This window comes from Sinocyclocheilus rhinocerous, unplaced genomic scaffold, assembly GCF_001515625.1.
Source record: "Sinocyclocheilus rhinocerous isolate Xijiao unplaced genomic scaffold, SAMN03320098_v1.1 scaffold1682, whole genome shotgun sequence".
NCBI classification, from domain to species: Eukaryota; Metazoa; Chordata; class Actinopteri; order Cypriniformes; family Cyprinidae; genus Sinocyclocheilus; species Sinocyclocheilus rhinocerous.
Genome location: NW_015654052.1, coordinates 458,679 through 473,727, shown reverse-complemented (window position 1 = coordinate 473,727; position 15,049 = coordinate 458,679). Strand labels below are relative to the sequence as shown.

Below are 15,049 nucleotides of genomic sequence, written 5' to 3'. Positions count from 1 at the left end.
CAGTACCCTTACAACAAATCTGGCTCAAACAAAAGGACATAGTGATTAGTTATTGCACCTCTTTGGCCATTTGTCACATTTGTGGCTATTGACAATTTCTATGATACACTATTAGTACAAAAATTAATCACAGGCATGGATTGATGTGCATACAAACAGAAATTAGTATTACAGTTTTTTTTTTTTACAATCACTAGGACCCATTTCTCAATATCAGGTCACTTTTTCAAAACTCTTCACATACTAAACAGCAGCCTCCTATTTTCCATTGCTTTGGCACAAAATGCATTTAATGACTAAACATTTCTCAAATTATGTTAATTATTTTCTCACGCAAACACAATCACCATCAAAATTCAATCTATCTACAGGTCAATTGGCACATTAACATACTTTATTCAAAACTTTTAAAATTGAGTTCAAAACTTAACAGCAATTTAGCTACACTTCTACAGTAATACTATATTTAAATATATTCCAAATCTAAACGACACTATCAAAACAATAACATGTAGCTGAACACCTACACAGGTGTAAGTCTTTCCTTTCATTATCATCTACAAAACTTAGAATTTTGTGATATATATATATATATATATATATATGTATTAAAACATCACAATAATGAAAATGACGAACAAAACAAACACAGAAGCATTTGACTTCCTGGAGCTCCTACGATGCTTCCTCTGTTTTATTCTCCTCTTCAGCTTTATTCTCTTCAACTTTCACCGCAAAAAAAAAAAAAAAGCTACATCTCTTGGTGTTTTTAGGTCGTTGTTTTATGAGTGACAAAGGGTTTTTCCACTCTGTGCTTAACCTCGGGTTATCATTGTTTTAAACCTCGTTTTTAACCCTGGGCAATGGTACGCTTTACACTTGTAATGTAGAAGGGGATTAACGGCATTTTTAACCCGGTATAGTCCACCGAAAAGTCCATTGAGAAAATGTACTGGCTGCAATAATAATACGAGGGCGCCTAATGCCAGAGCTGTTATGTGAACAGGTGACACATTCAATGACACTGCAAATAAGAACGGTAACTATTTCAAATGTGAAAAGCCCTAAAGGGTGTGTGTTGGGTAACAACCTTCACTAGTGTTATGATATTAAGTGTTTTTAATGCATTTTGGATGTGAAATTTACTGCTGTGCCAAGCTGAAAGTTGGTGAGGAGAACAGTGTGAAGAGTTTTGAAAAGTATTGAGAAATGTGTCCTAGCCACTGAAAAAAACTGTAATAAGAGGGCTACGGCTCTTTGCAGTAATAAAATGTGTAGTATATTGGCCAGGTTTTATATATATATATATATATATATATATATGTATTAAAACATCACAATAATGAAAATGACGAACAAAACAAACACAGAAGCATTTGACTTCCTGGAGCTCCTACGATGCTTCCTCTGTTTTATTCTCCTCTTCAGCTTTATTCTCTTCAACTTTCGCCCCTTCCTGTTCCACATCTGTTTTTTTCTCTTCCTCTGGCTTCTGCTCTTCGGCCGCTGCCTCCTCGGCCACTGGCTCGTCTTCTTTCTCCACCTCCTTTGCCTCCTGTGGCTCTGCCTTCGGCGGCTCTGCCTGTGCATTGGCTGCCGCCTCAGCCTGCGTCTCCTGGGTTGAGCTCTCTGGCTGTGTTTCGTTTTCCAAACAACGCTGTTCGCTGACAGCCTGCGCCAGATAGCCAATCAGATTCATATACTCCTGGAAGCTGACCTTCCCATCCTGGTTGTTGTCAAGCTGTTGACGCATGTTTTTGACTGCCTCATTGTCCTCTGAGCCCTAAACACAAAGTTCCTCAGATGTTAATCACTGATGAAGCAAGTTTGCAGCTTGTATTAATTGTCATTTCACATTTTAATGGAATAAACCGCAGAAGATTAATAACACACTTCTCCACAAGAAAGTGCACGATTTGAGTTATCATTCATGTCCGAAGCACAAACATGTTATTTAATGTGGCACTGGAGCAAATAACACAGCAAAGAATGCCTTCATGGTAAATGACTATTTGGACACAAGTTTGTGGTTTCTGCTCAGCTCATCAAAGTCCAGATAATAAGGAACAATGAATGATGAATGAATATCAAACAAAGTGTTGCTAGATTTAACAAAACTGAATGCAGCTTCTAACCGTCAGAATGTTTTTCAGCTGGTTCTTCACGAGGCTCTGGAACTCCTTCCCTCCGAGGTTTTCCTTGCCCTTGGATGACTTCAGGTAGACACTCACCACGGTTTTAATTGCTGCCTCCATCTTTGCTTTCGCTCTACAAGAAGATGAAAACATTTATTACACAACTGACATTTGGGTTGCACGGATATTAAAATGATAGCTGATGGATGATAAATGACCAATATTAAAATTCTACACTATTTTGTTGCAATAAATTATAGATAAAACACTAAAAACTAACAATAATTTTAAAGGCTACAAGTGAATTTAGGCATCACAACATTATAATGCACATTATGAAAATTCAAAGGGAATATTCAAAATTAGAAATATTTAGTTTCTAAAAATTACACTAGCGTTCAGAAGGTCAGTAGGATTTTTATTATTTTTGAAAGAAGTTTCTTATGCTCACCGAGGCTGCAGTTATTGTCACACGATCGTTCAGAAATCATATGCGGATTTGGTGCTCAAGAAACATTATAAATGTCCTTGGCTAGTATTTTTCATTTTATTCATTGCTGAATAAAAATGATTCATTTCTTTTTCAAATAAAATCTTACTGACCCCAAACTCTTAAACAGTAGTGTACATTTAACAGTTATTAATATATTTGTTTTTTTAAAGAGTAAAGGTAAGCTAGCTTTGATAATAGTAATCTAAATAAGGGAAATGACAATCATTCAATCAATAAATGCAAAAATAAAAGCATAAATAAATAAATCCCTTTCACTTGGTTTCTCATTTGCCAGGCGAAAATCAAAAGTCTGATTTAAGTTTAATAGTTTAAACAAACCCTAACCCTAAGAAGAACTAAGGTGACATTTCCTCATAAAGGGTAGGGCCAACACTATAGTCCATTTACTAAGTGTACAGGAAAGTCTACTAGGGTGTGGAGAATGGAAATCTTGGGGGTTATAACTGACAATCAATTGCAGATAAGGGAAGAGAGAGGAAAGAGGCAAGACGCCAGTGGCTGTCCTGATCTTTGATAGGCCATCTGATCTACCGATGACCAAACCGCACAGCGGCTTCATGTTTCTCAAGGGATTACCAACAGCTCAAACATCCCTTCTTTCCTCACTCATTCTTTTTTTGGTTCTGTAGTTTGTTCCTCGTGCTCTTCGCACCTCTTTCAATGTAAAGAAGTCCTGCTTTTCCCTTTCTTTCTTGACCAGCATTGCTTCTCCTTTGTCACGTGTAAGATTTCACCAATGCAGGTACACGTTCACTGTCTCATGCATTCCGCTACACAATTTTTTACTGCTTGGTCAAAGTTTTGAAGGAAATGCCCATAGCCAATCACCTTGCCTCATTAGTGAATGGCATTTCTCAGATTCTTTGATGAGGTGCGAAAGGTCATCACTCAGCTATGTTCGGCATGAAGATGCAGCGATCAGATTTTGAAAAAAAGAAAAGAAAAGTAATTTCCGAAAACGTGCATAAAAATGTGTGTTTAATATATGCGGCATCAACAATAAGTTAAAGGGGTCATATGATGCGATTTCAAGTTTTCCTTTCTTTTGGAGTGTTACAAGCTGGATTGTGCATAGATAAGATCCCTGAAGTTGCGACGCGTGCTTGTGGTGTTTGGCCAATCACAATGCACTGGGTCAGTTGGCCAATCAGAGCAGACTGCGCTTGTCGGAAGGAGGGACTTTGTAGAAAACGAAGCGTTTGAGAGAGGCAGGGCATAGAGGACCTACAATAATGTACAGTATTTGAAAAATAATGTGTTTTTTGAACATTAAAGCATGTCAACATATTCTGTTACACCAAATACACAAAATAATGATCTTTTAAAAAGCATCATATGACCTCTTTAAGATATCAGAAGCAGTTTTGTTGTTGTTAACTAAACTATTAAAAATATAATTTTTGGTAATTAAAATAAAGCAGAAATAAAATTTAAAGCAACATAGAAATATTTTTTTAAAAGTTGAAATGAAATTAAAACGAAAACGTAAATATAAAAATACATATAAAAAAAAGCTCATTCAAATTATTAATAAATGCTATAAATATTTGATACATTTTTTTTTTAAACGTTAAAATTAGAATTGTTGCCTTGGCAACTAAATTAAAAAAGTTGAAGTTGAACTAGTAAAATGACTAAAAATAAAAATAAAAATAAATTAAAGCCATATAGAAATATAAAAAAATCTCCATACTAAACCGTAAAAAATACTAAAACCTCAAATAAAATTTAATTGAAAACTGAAAATATGAAAATAAAACCTAATTCAATATATTCTAAATACTAAATAAATATTTGCTGAAAAATCTGAAATGTTGCCTTGGCAACTAACTGAAATAAATAAGTTTAAGTTGAACTAGTAAAGTACTCAAATTATAAATATTTAAAAAAAATAAAACTTAAAATGTAAATTAAAACTGAAAATATAAAAATAAAAGCTAATTCAAAATATTCATAAATACGCTAAAAAGTAAGTGGGTAGGTATTCAAGTACCTCAAAAAATGCCAAACATATTAAATTATCCTGTTATATCTAAGAACCGAACCAGTGTTTTCTAGTGTGCATTCAAAAAAAAGGTACATTTCATTGATAAAATCTTGAACAACAGACCCGAGTGTGTCAGAGCGACACAACTCTGAGGGTTTGTCATCCTTTGAATTCCAATCATTGCTCTTTACCAAAGTCATTCAAACTTAACCAGAAAGTTACGGCTTGCTCGTTAGATGAGGACTGAAACCTTATCATTCGCATAGCTGTACAAACAAAGACGTAAAAAAAACAGTGACGTCCAGCGGTCAGCAAAGAAGCCCTCTGAGCTGTTATTGCAGGTCAAAATCTGTGTAGCTACGTTTGTCATCCGAGACGGTTTCTGATGCTGCCAAATTAGCTGACGTAAATTCACACAGAGTTTCCTCTTATCAGCAGTAATAACCACATCGACAGGTAGTAAGCAATTAAGAAACATGACCATTAGCCTAATTTAATGAGAGAGAAGGAGATACAGAGATGACGCAGTACGCATATTAAAGTTTCCGGTTTCATAGGGTGTTTGAAAGTGAGAAGGAGTCTTTTACACTATACTGTCAGGTGGAATGATGCAGGAAATAGTTTTCTACTTCTTCGGCACACAGACACTCAGCTAATGATGTCACAATGCAGGAATAAACTATACTTCCTATAGGCTGCCAAATATGAATGCTACATACTCGTACACCATCTTCATTCTGGTAAAACAATAACTATGTCTCAAAGCCCAGCAGACCGCTTTTCTAGACCTCATTTTTTGGCATCACAGACATGTTTTGACACGCACTGCACCGATAAACTCTTAAAAATAAGTTTTTTTTTTGCAGCGCTGCCATAGTAGAACCATTTTTGGGTGAACGTTTAGTTTCTCAAAAGAACCATTTTTTTCTTATTGTGAAGAGCATTTTAATCAGCTGAAGAACCTTTTTTCCCCATTATAAAAAACCTTTTGTGGAATGGAAAGGTTCCATGGATGTTAAAGTTTCTTCATGGAACCATAGAGACCAATAAAGAACCTTTATTTTGAAGAGTGTATGATGCCAAAAATGCTGTCTATGATAACATTTATAAGATGGTCTTTGACTAAACAAAATTGCTGTTTGAAACCAATTTTGATAAGCTACAAAAGTGTCTAATGCTATAAAGAAAAAAAATGGCAAATATTATATTTAAACTTGACATTAAAGAAAAACAAGTTTTAAATGTGAAAAATATGGTTCATGCAACCAAAGAGAAAATCTTAATGTTTTTCTTTTTGAAGTGTAAACACAGTTGTTACCTTTAGGTTCTATTTGACCTGATTTGACCCTTAAAAATTACTTTTGTTGTTGTAACCTATAATATTTTTAACTAGTAAAGATGACCGAAACACACTTTTAAGTCATAAAAGATTAGCCTAGTTTCAGAAGTACATGATATAAGTTACTTTCTCTAGGCTGTGTCTTAAAACCTAGTGAGCTGCCTACCTAGACAGCATTATCATAAAAAGATCTCTTTTAAGACCTAGACTCACAGTTTACTGCACCAGCACCTGTGTACACAGAAAATAGCATCCTAACTGAAAGGGAACATCTATGCAGGCGGCACAACACTGTAGGTTTGAGACACAGCCCCTACTGTACAGTCCGGATACAGTCAGCCGTTATCCACAGGACAAACTATGTCTACATGTGCCCTAGATCAAAGGGGCGTTGCTCTGTAGAAGTCAATGCTGTGTTGTTGTCACAAGTCTTACACACCTTGTCTCCACAATCATATTTTGAGTGACTATAGGCACCAATAAAGAACCTTTATTTTGAAGAGTGTATGATGCCAAAAATGCTGTCTATGATAACATTTATAAGATGGTCTTTGACTAAACAAAATTGCTGTTTGAAACCAATTTTGATAAGCTACAAAAGTGTCTAATGCTATAAAGAAAAAAAATGGCAAATATTATATTTAAACTTGACATTAAAGAAAAACAAGTTTTAAATGTGAAAAATATGGTTCATGCAACCAAAGAGAAAATCTTAATGTTTTTCTTTTTGAAGTGTAAACACAGTTGTTACCTTTAGGTTCTATTTGACCTGATTTGACCCTTAAAAATGACTTTTGTTGTTGTAACCTATAATATTTTTAACTAGTAAAGATGACCGAAACACACTTTTAAGTCAAAAAAGATTAGCCTAGTTTCAGAAGTACATGATATAAGTTACTTTCTCTAGGCTGTGTCTTAAAACCTAGTGAGCTGCCTACCTAGACAGCATTATCATAAAAAGATCTCTTTTAAGACCTAGACTCACAGTTTACTGCACCAGCACCTGTGTACACAGAAAATAGCATCCTAACTGAAAGGGAACATCTATGCAGGCGGCACAACACTGTAGGTTTGAGACACAGCCCCTACTGTACAGTCCGGATACAGTCAGCCGTTATCCACAGGACAAACTATGTCTACATGTGCCCTAGATCAAAGGGGCGTTGCTCTGTAGAAGTCAATGCTGTGTTGTTGTCACAAGTCTTACACACCTTGTCTCCACAATCATATTTTGAGTGACTATAGGCACCGTTCATTGATCCGGTTGACTCTTTCAACCCTGGGTCTCAACCCTATCCAGTGCCAGTCGTGAAGTCATATGAATTATTGACGTCTTTGACCCCTGACCTGGCAATTCTGCGCTTGCCACCCTAGACAGTCTCGAGCTTTAACCCAAAACTCCCTCAGACAGACAGCACGTGGATGGGTTAATGATAAGTAATGAAGAGAGATCTTCCATTACTTAAATGACTCTCTCCAAAACAGACATGACCTTGTACTGTTCCTGGGCGAAATGAATAAATAAATCCGCTCACACAAACTCAAAAAAAGGAAAATGGGACACAGACATATGCAGTTTAACAGCGTCCACTCTGCCGTTTCTCTCCAATGCGCAAAAGAGATTGTTTCCAAACTGGCGAACGTGATATGCGCCGCTCGTGTGCGCCATTAAAAATTCACACAGGAACAACTTTGCCAGTGCATAAAAACTCGTGGGGAACAATCTCGAGGTAGTTCTTATTTTCTTCACCTTGAAAACACGCTTTTGTTAAACGCCTCTCTTTTCTGACAAGTGTTATTCTGACTTGGAATTGATTAGCTGTTGGCAGAGGAGACTCAAAATGTCATGATCTTCAAGCATCTACACTTAAGTTTACTATAATTATATTAGAAATATATTAAAAATAAACATTTGGCATTTTTTTATCCTAATATGTCGTTTTTTGTTTTTATATTTAAATTTTTTAGTATTTAAAATAACGTCAACAAAAGATTATATTCAACTTATATTTTTAAAATAACTATAACTTCACAATAATCTTTAAAGATTATATTCAATTTAAGATTAAGAAGTTTAAAATATCAATGCAATACAAACAGCCGCATAAGATTTTCATCAAGGACATTGTCGTTGTTCGCGCGTGCACTCTTAATAAATCGTCGCCATTAACAACACGTCAAACCACAGAAGTGTATTTATCTGTATATAGTTCCGTATATTCATAATAAAGACGCTTTAACTGTGTGCGAAAACGGCAGATGTCTTCAGATCCAGCTGGCTGAGGATGGTCGAAGGGTGTTCCTAAAACGTGGCGTTGACACTCTACGAAAACTCTCACATTTTCAAAACTGCAAAGTTTTGTGTTTAAATAAGCCTGTAAGGTGAAAGAAACGGATTTTAGAGCACTTACCCTAAAATGGGGACAGCACGGACTGACAGTTCGCAGTAGCTGCAGTAAAACCTCTTTTTTTCCTTTCCCCTTTCTTCCCTCGCCTACCTCAAACGAAAAAAAAACTTGTCAGACTCCAACCGCTGCCGAATCTCTTCCGTGATTTTTTTTTTTTCGTTAACGTTTTTGTGCCCCTGACTCTGACAAATGAAAGGGCGTGTACCTGGAGGGGGGGAACTAGGGGACGAACTTATTTGGCTACTTTAAACAGGACATTTGAGTTTTGAGATGATTCACAGATGTGATATTTCTAATGTTTTCTACTGCTGTAAAATCAACAGTATGATTTCTGGTAGTTTCACACCAGAAATCCAGCTGGGAATCATTGCAGTGGACGGTGAGTTTTGTCTGGAGCTTTAGTGGGAAAACTTTAACCCTTACCTGTGAAATGTTTGCACGAGTGTCAGAAATTAACCATGCAGGGCTCCGGGCAAAATGCCCTATTGCTTTACCTGTAACAATATTTTATATATGTTAAATTAGTCTTATAAAGTCATGAATTTGGCGACTCTGAAACATATAAGGTGGTTTCTAACTGGTAGCTAAAATATAAAATAAATTAAAACACACACACACACACACACACGGTTAGCTGGATAAAAAATCTTCCATCATTTTAAAGAGCTGTTTAATCTAAACATAGAGAGAACAATTACTTCTTTGGTTTTCTAAATAATTGCTAGGTCTATTATAAACTTGCTTTTTTAAATTAATTAACTATAAGGCTGATGATACACAGGGCAACTTTTTGAGCAATGTTGCCTGCAACTTTGGCTAATGTTGCCGTCAACGGGCAACCAGGTGAGACACAGGGTCCACAACTGATCTAAAGTATCCAGATAGAAATTTGTTACCCATTCACAATGGGAAAGTGCCCAGGCAACGTTGTTAAAAAAAAAAGTTGCCCAGCAAAATTGCTCAAAAAGTTGCCTCGTGTATCATCAGCCTAAGAGTGTCATAAAAAACGACACTCTTCATGTTTATATTGGTAAGAAAACAAGGATAAAAATGTACAAAAAAAAATCATAAAAATAAAATCCAGGGGGCAAATAATGGCCCCTATTAATTTTTTAAAAGTAAAATTCTGACACTGGCACTACACATGCAATATTGAGACAGTTCTTTATTTATTTATTTTTAACGCCCCAGGAATGAATTTAGTCCGAATTCATGCTAACAGGAATGCATTGTGTTGTGATAAATCTTCAGACAGCCTTTAACAGGCCTCAGGGGAGACATATAGACTAATGAATCATATCTCAGTGCCCGCGCTTTACTATGATTATCTGTGTTTACAAGAGGCACCGCCTATGTAAAGTGGTTTGTACTGACTGGCTTCGCTTTGTGTGGACTATGGTCATGCCTCACAGCTCTGATTATGCTACAAAGTTCACTTACGACTTAATCTTAAATATTATATTTTTGTTGCATAAAATGTTTTTTAGGCACCCCACAGGAACTGTGACCTCAGCAAGATTTAAACTCTCCGGCCCCTGTTGCCACCTCATCAGACCAGTATGATGGGTTTAAAAAAATTCTAGATTAAATTTAAAATTAAAATCTCAATGCATCTTTTCAGGTGATTTAACACTGATAACCAACGCTCTTCAGGCAATTCAAAATTCTCAGAAATTTTGTATTCAGTTTGATATATTTGCACATGCAAATAAGATCTAAATCTCCCTTATAATCCAAAAGAAACCAACACCCTTCCCCCAAGTCACACCTGTATGCGAGGCAACTGGCGGCACCTACTTTATATTGTGTGAGAGATTGAATGTGTCAATAAGGATGTCTCTTAACTGACTGCTGTCTGGAGCTGAAATTGTTAAGATCTAAAACTAAGCCGTTGTGCAATCGGATAGTTGAGGGCCTCAGGGTGGTGTTGGGTTACCATAAAATGATGCTATTAAATCAGATGCGTTATATTGTCTACACAAAAGAGTGGGAGAGATTGGAGGGTGTGCAGAGAATCTTATATGACATGGTCAATAAAGAGGCAAGGCAAGATTACCAGGAGAATTAAACAATGCTGTCTTTTATTTTGCCGTCACCTGCTTGGGACAATCATTAACTGCGCAATGTTATAATTACATCAGAAAGTCACAAGGTAAAATTAAAGTGATTTTCTTCAAGTAGACTAATACTTCAGGTTTCTTTATTGGCTAAAAGGCGCCATGCTGGTTCGCCACACTGCCAATCAGCTGCCAGAACTCCAGGAACGTCAGCTCTCCATCGTTATTCGCATCCAATGAGTTCATGAGCTGATCAATGGTGGCTGGGTCAGAGGCATTCTGTGGGAGAAGACAAGATGGACAGGCATTTATACGCACTTGCAATGATAGCGTCTCCATCTAGTGGTTGTCACTGGTACTGCGCATTCTTTTCCGCTGACCTATTAGTTTGGGGGGAGTTCCTGTTCTGGATGGGCCAAACAGAAAATGCTCTGATGTGGCATTTTTCTATTGTATCCAGCCTTAGAGATCTGGTTAGGATGTAAACATGCTGAAAGCAGCCAGTTTGTTTTCACACTTGCTAGCAGTATAAGGTCAGTCTCTGACTTTAGAGTTTTTTGCATAGGAAGGATTTGTGTAATTTCCTCTACAAAATCACAAACACGTGACTCACAAGGAATGCTTTAGAGGACTGGGATGTGGTTAACTAATAACTTACATCAGACCTCTGAAATGGTGCTCTTATCTTTTTGGGCTCATTCTTCTCAGAACACAGATTAGCCTACAAACACTGTAAATAAGGCCATTATTTATATCTAAATATTATATTATTAATGAGGTCTCAGATTAAAAAAATATTTTATAGTAAAATTCAGCATTAGTATTAATCCAATACGGTAAACAAGTCCATTAAATTAAAAAAATATATATATGTTAAATAATTCTATGAAAATTCTATAGTAAAATTCAGCATTCTTATCCATTTTGGTAAATTTTTCTTAGACCACAGAATACCAGTTAAGCACTGGAAATAAGGCCATTATTTATTTTATTTATTTATTTAAACAATCTTCAATTTTCTAAATATTGTTATTTAAGGTCACAGGTTGAAAAATGTAATTAAACATTTTCTATAGTAAATTCTATATTACAATTTAGCATGTTGTAAGAACCATTTTATTGTAGCTGAAAGCCCTTCAAAATAAAGGTTCTTTGCAGCACCTGAGATTCAGCAGACATGTCTCTTCTTATTAAGAACCATTTTTGAGTTGGTTTTATGGTTCTGTGGAGATTTTTTTTTAAAAGTTCTTAATATTAAATTATAGTTCTTTAAGATCATTGTACTGAATCATTGTTTTTTTTAAAGCAGATGATTTTCTTAACTAAATGGGTTCTAAATGGAAACATATTTAAGTATGTAGACCTGAATTGAGGAATATATAGATATGAAGCTGACAAATTCTATAGGTTTAAACAATCTTCAATTTTCTAAATATTGTTATTTAAGGTCACAGGTTGAAAAATGTAATTAAACATTTTCTATAGTAAATTCTATATTACAATTTAGCATGTTGTAAGAACCATTTTATTGTAGCTGAAAGCCCTTCAAAATAAAGGTTCTTTGCAGCACCTGAGATTCAGCAGACATGTCTCTTCTTATTAAGAACCATTTTTGAGTTGGTTTTATGGTTCTGTGGAGATTTTTTTTAAAAGTTCTTAATATTAAATTATAGTTCTTTAAGATCATTGTACTGAATCATTATTTTTTTTAAAGCAGATGATTTTCTTAACTAAATGGGTTCTAAATGGAAACATATTTAAGTATGTAGACCTGAATTGAGGAATATATAGATATGAAGCTGACAAATTCTATAGGATATACTGTAATAACTCAAAAGGCTTACCTTTACAAAGTTTGGTAACTGGGATGTGACCAAGCTCTGAAACTCTTCTTTGCTCAGAGTGTTTGCAGAGCCATCCTTCCCTGCGTAAGTCTTGAACTGGGAAACGAGCACGTTAATGGCAGATTCCATGACTTTAGGAGTAGGATAGTTAGGTGGCTAGAAAACAAAAAAGTACTTGACAGGTTAGTCCTTTTCAGTTATCAAATACCCATTTTGTGGTATAAAAATATATCACTCAGAAATAAAGATTCAGAACCATTTACTCATAATCACCATGCTTTAAATCCATATAACTTGGAGATATTTAGCAGACTGTCCAAGCTTCTTTTTCCATACAGTGAAAGTGGATGAGGACCAAGAACACGTGGTCACCATTTATTGTCATTGTATGGAAAAAAAACAGAGGATGCTCCAATAATTTTTTGTTAGATGCCAGAAAGGTGAGCAAGAGAATAAGTAAAAACTGACAGAATGTTCATTTTTGGCTGAACTAACACTTTTAAGGGCAAGAAGGTATATGCAATGCAAACCAAAAATGGGATTCAATAGAAAACAGAAAAATATGATAGGCTTACCTGAGCCAAGGAATGATGTTCTGACTGTTGTGGTGAGTAAATGACCACATCTCACTTTATATTCTCTTCATCTGACCGTCAAACTCAGCGGAAAACCAGAATCACACCCACTGCTCCATTTCACATGTCAGGATGTTCTTATCTCTTGCTTCAGTGTTTCCATAGCAAAGTAGTTTAGGCTCTCTTTCACACACAATGCATGTATAGTAATCCAGATGACAAAATACGGTTTATATCCGACAGATTAATGGCATTGTGGTTTATGGTACTGAGAAAGAGTTCTATTTATATTTGTGATTATTTCAAAGCATACCCTAACACATGAAGGTTGATTACTCTACACATATCAGGTTTCCTAAATGTTGTCAATCCAAACATCTGTCATCAGGGAAACTTCATCTGATAACTCTGTCAAAACTTACTCAGCATCAACTGACATGCTGGAACAAATACAAAAGACCTCACTAATATGTCTCCTACAGATCAGTTTTAGAGGTCAGAACCGAATGTGCTTTTATACAGAATATAAAACAAAAATTTTTTAAAGTAGAGGTATTTTTAAAGGTAAAATAAATTAGACCAGACATCCTGAAGGTAACACCCATTTCTGATTTGTTAGTTGTAAAAGAAATCTCAATAATTCTCATGGCAATGGTACATCATTTTATTAATCATCAAAAATTGTTCATATTGATACATTGTGGCATTTGGTCTTGTATACCTTTTTTTTTTAAACGGTATTTTTATATTAAATATCATTGTGCCATATTATAACTTAAATTTGTCTCCTACAGATCAGTTTTAGAGGTCAGAACCGAATGTACTTTTATACAGAATATAAAACAATTTTTTTTTAAAGTAGAGGTATTTTTAAAGGTAAAATAAATTAGACCAGACATCCTGAAGGTAACACCCATTTCTGATTTGTTAGTTGTAAAAGAAATCTCAATAATTCTCATGGCAATGGTACATCATTTTATTAATCATCAAAAATTGTTCATATTGATACATTGTGGCATTTGGTCTTGTATACCTTTTTTTTTTTTAAACGGTATTACATTTTCTTTCATATTAAATATCATTGTGCCATATTATAACTTAAATTATGAGTTCCATTAAATATCCTTTTCTTCGTATTTACAAATTAGACAAGAAAAGGGCTAAATTCAATGGTTTTCATCTCAGAAGAATGCAACAAAACAATAACACCGCTATAATCAAATGATCTTGATGATTCACTACAATGGCTGTTTTCCTAAGATAGAAAGAGGATATAAATAAATGTCCACATCACCACAGTGCAAACAAAACCATTATTGAAACTTTCTCTATTTTCATTCATTGTGGTTTTGAGTTGATTTCAGTACCAGCATTCTGTGCTCACTAGTAAAGGCACATAAGCTAACATATCAAATTCCTAGAAATAAAAAAAAAGCATTCAAAGATTTTACTTTTTTTCCTTTACATTAAGTGTGAGCAGAACTTGAGTTGGGGTAGAAACCGGAAAAAAAGAAAGCTTACAATGACCTCTAAAACCTCTGGCAAAAACAAAACTTAAAAAGAAACCAGTCTGACATCAGCTTAGTAAGCAAATCATGGGGTAGGTGCAAAGAAACCAGGATTTTAATAATAAAAAATAAATAAAAAATCAGCTAAAATAAAAGTCCTGACATTCTACATCATTTTTAAGTCAATTTTGGTTGTTCAGACAACTTATAAAGGGGCATTCTCTACCGATCTCATTGCACTTACCCAGTTTAGTGTTAAAGGGATAGTTCACCCAAAAATGAAAATTTGATGTTTATCTGCTTACCCCCAGGGCATCCGAGATGTAGGTGACTTTGTTTCTTCAGTAGAACACAAACGAAGATTTTTAACACAGTTGCAGTCTGTCAGTCATATAATGGAAGTGAATGGAAATCACAGCTGTGAGAGTCAAAAAAACATACACAAACAAAACCAAATTAAACCCTGCGGCTCGTGACGATACATTGATGTGTAAAGACACAAAACGATCGGTCTGTGCAAGAAACTGAACAGTATTTATATAGTTTTTTACCTCTGATTCACCGCAATGTCCGAACTGTCCTGACTGCATCCTGAGCACGTTCTCAACAGCAGGCGCGAAAGGCACAGACTTATAAGTGCATTACCGCCACCTATCTCTCAAATGGACCATTGACACTATCT

General features: G+C 35.2%; 2 protein-coding genes across 2 annotated transcripts; both read right to left on the bottom strand.

The window, feature by feature from the left end:
• Window positions 1-1,385: 1,385 nt before the first annotated feature.
• Window positions 1,386-8,523, bottom strand: LOC107716592 (cytochrome c1-like). The gene is made up of 3 exons (XM_016523086.1): window positions 8,387-8,523; window positions 2,136-2,268; window positions 1,386-1,783 (listed from the first exon to the last, which is right to left on the bottom strand). Exons 2-3 carry the CDS (start codon window positions 2,253-2,255, stop codon window positions 1,394-1,396), a joined length of 510 nt encoding a protein of 169 aa, XP_016378572.1. The 5' UTR covers window positions 2,256-2,268; window positions 8,387-8,523; the 3' UTR covers window positions 1,386-1,393.
• A 1,924-nt stretch (window positions 8,524-10,447) lies between these two features.
• s100a11 (S100 calcium binding protein A11) lies at window positions 10,448-12,895 on the bottom strand. The gene is made up of 3 exons (XM_016523090.1): window positions 12,860-12,895; window positions 12,285-12,440; window positions 10,448-10,719 (listed from the first exon to the last, which is right to left on the bottom strand). Exons 2-3 carry the CDS (start codon window positions 12,411-12,413, stop codon window positions 10,591-10,593), a joined length of 258 nt encoding a protein of 85 aa, XP_016378576.1. The 5' UTR covers window positions 12,414-12,440; window positions 12,860-12,895; the 3' UTR covers window positions 10,448-10,590.
• Window positions 12,896-15,049: the final 2,154 nt, after the last annotated feature.

Bases quoted from the DNA above. Each gene is read 5' to 3' on its own strand.
- s100a11 (XM_016523090.1), bottom strand. From the start codon at position 12,413: ATGGAATCTGCCATTAACGTGCTCGTTTCCCAGTTCAAGACTTACGCA. The intron at 10,720-12,284 runs GTAAGCCTTTTG...CTTCTCCCACAG, and splicing joins AGTTACCAAACTTTGTAAAG to AATGCCTCTGACCCAGCCAC.
- LOC107716592 (XM_016523086.1), bottom strand. From the start codon at position 2,255: ATGGAGGCAGCAATTAAAACCGTGGTGAGTGTCTACCTGAAGTCATCC. The intron at 1,784-2,135 runs GTTAGAAGCTGC...CTTTGTGTTTAG, and splicing joins AGCTGAAAAACATTCTGACG to GGCTCAGAGGACAATGAGGC.